Source organism: Sinocyclocheilus anshuiensis, unplaced genomic scaffold, assembly GCF_001515605.1.
Source record: "Sinocyclocheilus anshuiensis isolate Anshui unplaced genomic scaffold, SAMN03320099.WGS_v1.1 scaffold180, whole genome shotgun sequence".
Taxonomy (NCBI): Eukaryota; Metazoa; Chordata; class Actinopteri; order Cypriniformes; family Cyprinidae; genus Sinocyclocheilus; species Sinocyclocheilus anshuiensis.
The window spans coordinates 342,677-350,344 of NW_015554093.1; the positions used below are offsets into that span (position 1 = coordinate 342,677).

General features: G+C 40.4%; 1 protein-coding gene across 1 annotated transcript in view; it reads right to left on the reverse strand.

The window, feature by feature from the left end:
• Positions 1-7,668, reverse strand: part of LOC107669300 (connector enhancer of kinase suppressor of ras 2-like) — a 34,670-nt gene that overhangs the window by 20,933 nt on the left and 6,069 nt on the right. Inside the window, exon 2 of the mRNA XM_016461467.1 lies at positions 2,469-2,632. Coding sequence (XP_016316953.1) covers positions 2,469-2,632 — 164 coding nt within the window. The remainder of the gene's footprint in view (positions 1-2,468; positions 2,633-7,668) is intronic.

The window sequence follows — 7,668 nt, forward strand, 5'->3', positions numbered from 1 at the left end:
TAAAAAGACAGTATAAGTCATTATAATCCATAATTATGTCCCCACTGGATGCAACGAATGCCTCGTTTATAATGGGTTTTCATGTTTTTGAATCATCGCTCTGGCCTGACAGGGCATCATCACAGTATGGTAAGGGGCATAACATTTCCGTCACACTCTTGAGGTATTCGGCCAATCATAACGCACTGGATAGCTGGCCAATCACAGCACACCTTGCTTTTCAGACCGATGAGCTTTGTAAAAATCAACACGTTTCAGAAAGGCGGGGCATAGAGGAGAAACAATAATGTACAGTATGTGGAAAATAATGTGTTTTTTTAACCTTAAACCGCATAAACACATTTCATTACACCAAATACACAAAATAATGTTCTTTTTAGCAATATCATATGACCCCTTTAATATCAATGTTGAAAACAGTTATGGTGCGTGATATTTTGTGGAAACCGTGATACTCTTTAGAAAGTTTACAAAAACAGCATTTATGCAAAATAGAACATTTTTGTATCATTATAAATATCTTTACTGTTACTTTTGATCAATTTAATGCATTCTTGTTGAATAAGAGTATTAATTTATTTTTTTTAAATCATACTGACCACAAACTTTTGAACAGTGTGTATATATCAATGTATGTATCAATCTATTCATTTTCAAATCAACATTAAGATTTTAGGCTAACATTTATATAAATGTATCCGTGTATATCTTGGGTCTTGGCTGTGTTTTTCACCATTTTTAATCACATTTAGCCTTCAATAGTTCATTTTAAATGCACAGTCACAGCAACTTTCCAAACATATTTCATACATAAAGAGATATTAGTATATTTATGCAAGATTTAACATCAATTTTTTGGTATGTTGAAATGAATAAAAATAGCAAGTGGATAAGCATAAGTAAGTTCTACATTATGCATAGAAATGAATAAAAATAGCAAGTGGATAAGCATAAGTAAGATCTACATTATGCATAGATCACTGCTGGTATTGGCTTGTTAGTAGGCAGTGTAAGAATCATGGTCAAATCCCTCTGCCCGATACCCCCTTACAGTCATGTACTGTGACACCACAGTACGGCTCTCCCAGAATGCCTTGCTGCACACAAAAGCCAAAGGGGGTCTGTCTTGCAATAGAACCAGCATGAGGGATATATGAGTAATCATATTTAATGCAGCAGGGCTCCATGTTGGACAAACCCAGAGAAGCATTACATAAGAGGCTTTCAGGCACTAGCTGGGCTTTAGCACATGACATAACAAATGGTGGGAACAAAAAAAAAGAGGCCAGTTTGCAAATATATTGGCTAACATACCCCATTCACCCTCCTTTTTCTACCCTCTTCCTTCATCCGCTCAGGACTACTGTGCTCCTTCTCTCACACTTTTCTTCACTCTCCCTCTGAGCCTTTCTCTCCTGTTTTAATTTGTAATCCTTCTCTCACCCGACTGCTGCCAGTTTTCTACTGACTCTGCCCACCTAATTTTTCAGTTGCTCCGCCTCTCTTTCCCTCCTTCAGCATAGGCGTCCTTATTTCTCTTGTACCCTGTCAGAACAGCCTAGAATCCGTGTGCAGGATGACAGTGGGAAATGGAGGGATAATCCAAGGGATTGTTAAGGATTTAAAGTGTTTGTTTTGGCTATTATTAATTCCACAGGATGCAATTACCATAAACATACAGGCAGCATGGGAAAACAGGGTCAGGTGCTTCAGGAATAAAGATAAACATATAGTACTTGATCAATTTGGGCATTTTAATATGCCAATATCTACAAGAGAGGTTTTAAACTGTTTGATGACACAGACCCTCAAATATGATGATCCTCTTTCTAAATGCCCCTTGCCTTCCTAAATGTATCTTAATGCATCTAAAAGTATCATGATGATAGGCAGAAAAAGTAAATATATTTTTCTAAATATTTTCCATATAATAATTAACACACATTTATAATATTTTTATGTACATGTGTATGTATGTGTATGTTTTTTTCTGATTTGTTTGGGGAAACAAATATGGGATTCAGGCAGAGGTTTTATATGTACGACTTGTCTTTATTCATGTGCTCTTTATGTATTTATTTTGAATTATCCCTGTAAATGCCAAAAAAAAAAAAAAAAAGATTATATAATTTAAAATTGTCACTTTTTTTACACTTTGAAAACCCCTGATCTATAGAACTAGGTGGATGTAATATATTATGTACATAATACATCATATATAATACACCCATGGAATATAACACAGGTGGAATGCTGGATTGACCAATCTGCATCCAGAACTGTAACTATGCATTTTATAATTTCTATTATGCCATTTCAGTTATGTTATTATAAAAACAATACACTGCCATTAAATAAAACAGTTCTTCAACAAGACGCTATAAAACTCACTTACTCGGTAAAGCAGATCAAATTTGTGTGGTGAGAACACAATGCACCTGTGTGTGTGTGTGTGCGTATTTGCTCACCAGTGCGCAAAGCAGGTCCACAGCCTCTAGAATGAGTTCCTGGTGGCCGATTCGAGAAACGCCCAGATCATGGAGCTCCTGATGGGTGATTCTCAACAACTGTTCACCGCCCACCTTTTCCTGCTCAAAATTCTTAATGTACTGCAGTAGACAGTCATCCAAACCTTGAAAAGAGCAACACACAGCAAAATGAAACATCATTCAAGTTGCTAGAGCATCTTGGATAGTACGTATTCATTTACAGCACAGTTTGGTTAATCAGTTTGGTTACAATCTGATTAAATGAGACTAAAACAGACATTATAAGCAACTCCCGACATGGGAGTGTAGGAGCCGACTGCATGTTTATGTGGTGGCCCTCAAAAGAGCATAGGTACAGTGTAACCGATTCTACTTCGCCTTGCTCGAACGGTCTCCAGCGTGGGAGGCGGGCGCTCTAACAAGGAGGCTAAAGGCCACGACCTCTAGAGTCAGTCGCTAGAGCGCCTCTTGAGATCAGTGGAGTGAGGTTTACACGCACAGCTCTTACTAGCCTACGACAGTTATGCCGAGTTCACACTGCACGATTTTAGCCCGATTTTTCATTCGCCGTCAGGTTTTGCGAAATCGCAGACAAATGCCCGAAATCGGAGGCAAATCGGTGCTCGTTCATGCGAGTGACAATCACGCAGTGTGAATTATCAAAGACGCGATCTGAGGGAATTGCCAACGCATCGCCGACGCCCGTGAAATATTTGGCATGCTAAATATCTGGAGCTGTCGGCAATTCACAATCACGCTGTGTGCAATGATTTCTGACTGAAAACTACATCGGCGATGACCTACAGCCAATGAGAGACCAAGACACAGGGCAGAGGGAAGTTCGTGGAGGAGTTAGACCAGAATATCAGTATTTTAATAGATATATGAACAATTATATCAAACAGAAACAAGCACAAACATTTGCTTGACCAGCCACAACATCAGCATAACAGTTATTGCAAAATTATTTACCTCCCAACTCTCTTTGCAGAACACCCAATCCCTGTTCCCTGCATCTCCCTCCTGCATAATCTGTTTTTCTTTTTCTCCTTGTAGCTGGAAATCAGCTCACAGACAATTTGCGGGCTATATATATATATTTGTAAATAATTACAGTCTTGCTCGAGAACTTCGGTCTGATGCACGCGGGTTCTCGCGTTATTTCCTTATCACTTCTCACGTGTGTTTTGTTGTGAAACGTAGTTTGTGGACCAGACAGAGCTGTCGGCGATTCTTCCTATTGTGAAGTCATGCAGTGTGAAACCTCCTGTCACCGATCCATCGTGCAATGTGAACACAGCAGCAACTGAATGCTACCCCACGCAGTGTGAAAACAACTGCGATCCGACGAGTTTGAAAATTGTGCAGTGTGAACTCGGCATTACACTCACCCCCCTAAACCGCACTGCCATCCGGGTCATGGCACCAAATGTAACCGGTTCTACTTCGCTTCACTCCGAGCGGGATTCGAACCGCAGTCTCCGGCGTGGGAGGCAGGCACTCTAACAAGGAGGCTAAAGGTTTACACGCACAGCTCTTACTAGCCTACGACAGGTACAACAGCGCACATAAAAAAAGCTCTCTAGGACAGTAGTGAGGGATTGTGAAAGTCTTGGCACACAGCTGTTTAAACAGGCCTCATTTTGTGGACCGGCACAGACTGAGACACACAACTCTGAAATGCTTTGCTGTCATGAACAGACGTCAGTGGACTTCAAAGTTTGGCAAGAGCTAGCTGTTGTCTGGGAAACACGTGCCCCCTACCCTTCTATACTGATCCTTTGCAATTATTTTTGCCACAGATTCACACAAAACAAAACACCATATATTTATAGAAGAGAGGTAGAAATTCTTTAACACATTCAGCTAAACCAAAAGAAATATGTTGATTTGAGATCATTTATGTACAAGCAAGCAGGTAGTTATTTGCATATAGTGTGATTCAACCATTCTTAAGACTACAGGCTGCAAAATGTGCAAATAAAATGGTCTCAGATTAAAAAAAAAAACTTGAAAATAATATATATAAAGTAATGTAAAGAAAACGTTGTGAGCATCCTTATACAGTGGCATTTACCAGCATGCATCAACATTTCAACAAACGTAATATCCGATTCACAAAGACTTTTATGAACCATTTTTTACACGAGTCAGGCAAAAAGATTCACGAAAAGTCTCATATTTGCTTATGAGCTAGCAACTTAAATCAGATTCATACTGGGTTTACTGACTCCCTCACTGAACCGCAAGTGTAATTAAAGATATAAAATATAATAAATTAATAAATAATATTTAAAATAATTAATTAAATATTTTGCAAAAACATTCTCAGGGCTCAAGGCTGCAAATGCAATGCAATCAATCAATCAATGAATAAATAAATAAATAAAAATGATAATAAAATGATACAAACTCTCATCAGAAAAACTTTGCGAGCATCCACATGTTGTTTCTTCATGTATGATCTGGTTTATTGTCAGCAAGCACCAGCATTTCAAAAACATAATGCAAGTTATGTCTGATTCATGAAAAGACTCTTATGAACCCATTCTTTTCGATAAGTCAGTTTAAAAAGATTCATGATAAGGCCTCGCATTTGCTTTTAAGTTAAGGGCTTGAATCAGATTCACTCAGTCAGTGAGCTGAATATCAGGTTCACAACTGACTCGCGAGTGTAATAAATACAAAATGTGTAATAAATCAATTAATGCAATTAAAAATAATAATAATAAATATTTCACAAAAATAATAATTTAATAATGGTAATTTGGGAACTAAAATGTAATTTGGCTCCTAAATCTTATTAAATTTAATTAACTTATTAAGCACCTTTACCTCAGCATTTTCCATGTTCACTTCCACCCAGCTCCCTCCTTCTGTCCTCAGCACTATTCATTTCCTCTCCACCTCACTTAAATTCCCTCACAGACTTGTGTTTCTCCTCCATGACTTTTCTGACTCCTTTATATAATTATATGCATGCTCATTTCACAACAAAAGACAAGGCTGCAGAGCATGTAATATGTCCCTTTCATCAAATCCCTGATATTCATCTCTCTGTTGCATACATCTAATGGACCGTGAGGAGAAAGTTCAGATATCGGCATGATTCAAAACTGCTGAAAGTGAAGGTTTCACGGCTTTGCATGCAATTTGAGGGCTTAACAAATCCGCTTCTTTACCAGGCTGATCTAAACTCCTTCCAAATGAAAGAAATCATCACGTTCGTCGCTGTATGTTGCTATAGAGACGGTATAAGGCCGGGGAGAGTGTTTAAGTAGGACCTCATTACCAAGACAAAACTGGCAGTGAGATGAGAAGCTTATATATGACAAATAAATAAATAAAGAAACATCTAATACATCAATGGACTATTCAGAGATTTCAGCTTTTGTGTGGCATTTGCATTGTAATGCTAATTAAATATTATAGGAATATTCTTATTGAGACTCTCAATAGCTGTACTGAACAGCAATGGTGTAGATATAGTTTACCATGACAGATTCACAACAGAAACAAGTCAGGAAAGGCAAGGCATTTGTTTTTGTCAGAAGAACTTCCCCAATAATTAGAAATAGCAACATGAAATCAATTGTCTTTTTAGCACTTCAACTAATCTCTATAGAGAGTGTTGCTCTTCCTGTGGCTGAGCGAGACAGTCCAGCTCACACAGCGCCTGTGTACACAAACAGTAAACTCATTGATTAGGAGGGCATTAATCTGCTGTTAACTGTAGCCGCTGTGGCTAAGTTGTGTTAAATACTACAAAGAAGAGCGCAGCACGTTCATCTGGGACTGTTACTCTTGTCAAGCGAGGCGGGTGGTCGGCCAACAGTCAGAACCGAGGAAGATGCAGCGAGAGGGTGAGAGTGAAGTAGGTTAAGGAATGAGTGAGTAAGGAGAGAAAATTGTGCTGAAGAAGAAAATCTGATCGTAGCTTTACAGTACATTGACTAAAGTGGCTTAGAAGCTGGTCCACTACAGCTGTGACCTGAAAACCTCTAAACTGTCCTGAATCCATCCTTTGGCAAACGGTGTGGCCCAGAACCAAAAGAGCTTCGTAACTCTCTAAGCAATCGATGCTTATTTGAGTTACATAGAGATATAGAGTGTTTTCCCTCAATAAACTCTCAGTTTGTTGCTTGATAGTAACTAAGGTAGTTGTTGTAGTGGTAGTCATGCAGAATAAGGCATTAATATGTGCTTTATAAGCACTAATAAACAACCAATATGCGAGTAATATGCATGCTAATAAGCAAATAGTTAATAGTGAACAGTGTTCCTTAATCTAAAGCATTACCAGTTATCTAAAACTAAAACCATTTAAAAAATGTTACTTGAAAAAAAAAATGGTAACTGAAAATAAAATATATATTTAAAATTATTTTAGCCAGTTGCCAAGGCGACATTACTCATTTTAATTTAGTTTAACTTTAGTTTTATTTAGTACATAAATTTAGTATGTACTGACAAAAAGTTTCTCACCACCGCCTTTGTGGTGAGAAATGGATTTCCGTTCCCTGCCGGTTCCCAGGAATTAATCGCCAGTGCCACTCCAGACCCAGAGCCCAGCCCACCATCTCCCCATTGCGCGGAGCGCATGCCCGAGCCCACCGCTGACGGAGAGCCATCGCCCGCTGCGACCGACGAGCCATCGCTAGAGAGAGCGACAGAGCTGAGGATCGCCGCGGAGCCAGAGGCCGTGACGTCAGTCAAGGTGTGTGAGCCGGCAACAATGCCTGCCACGAGGGAGAAAGCCACGGACGGTGTGAGCGTGGAGAGGAGCTCCGCCCCCTGCACCGCGGCTGAGGGTGAGCTGAGTATGGCAGGGCGAAAGTGCCAAAAGGACGAGGAAAGGGTTCCAGCCCCTGAATTCAGTTCAGAGCGCCCTCCAGTGCCTGCTCCTAGAAAGCGCCCTCCTGTGGCCGCTCCTCGAAAATGACTGCCCACCCACCCTCTCCTGCCTCCTCCTCCGCTGTCGTCTGGCAGCCCCTCTGCTTGCCCTCAGCCCACCATCATTGCGGTGCGAGCTCCGCGGGACTGCCATCCTCCAGTGTCACCGGGGTTGGAGTTTCCCTCACCTCTAACTCCAGCCTCCGAGGCCTGGACTCCGCCTCGGCCCGTAGACCCAGTGGCTCCACCTCGGCTCCTAGCTCCCTCGCCTCCACCGTCACCCATC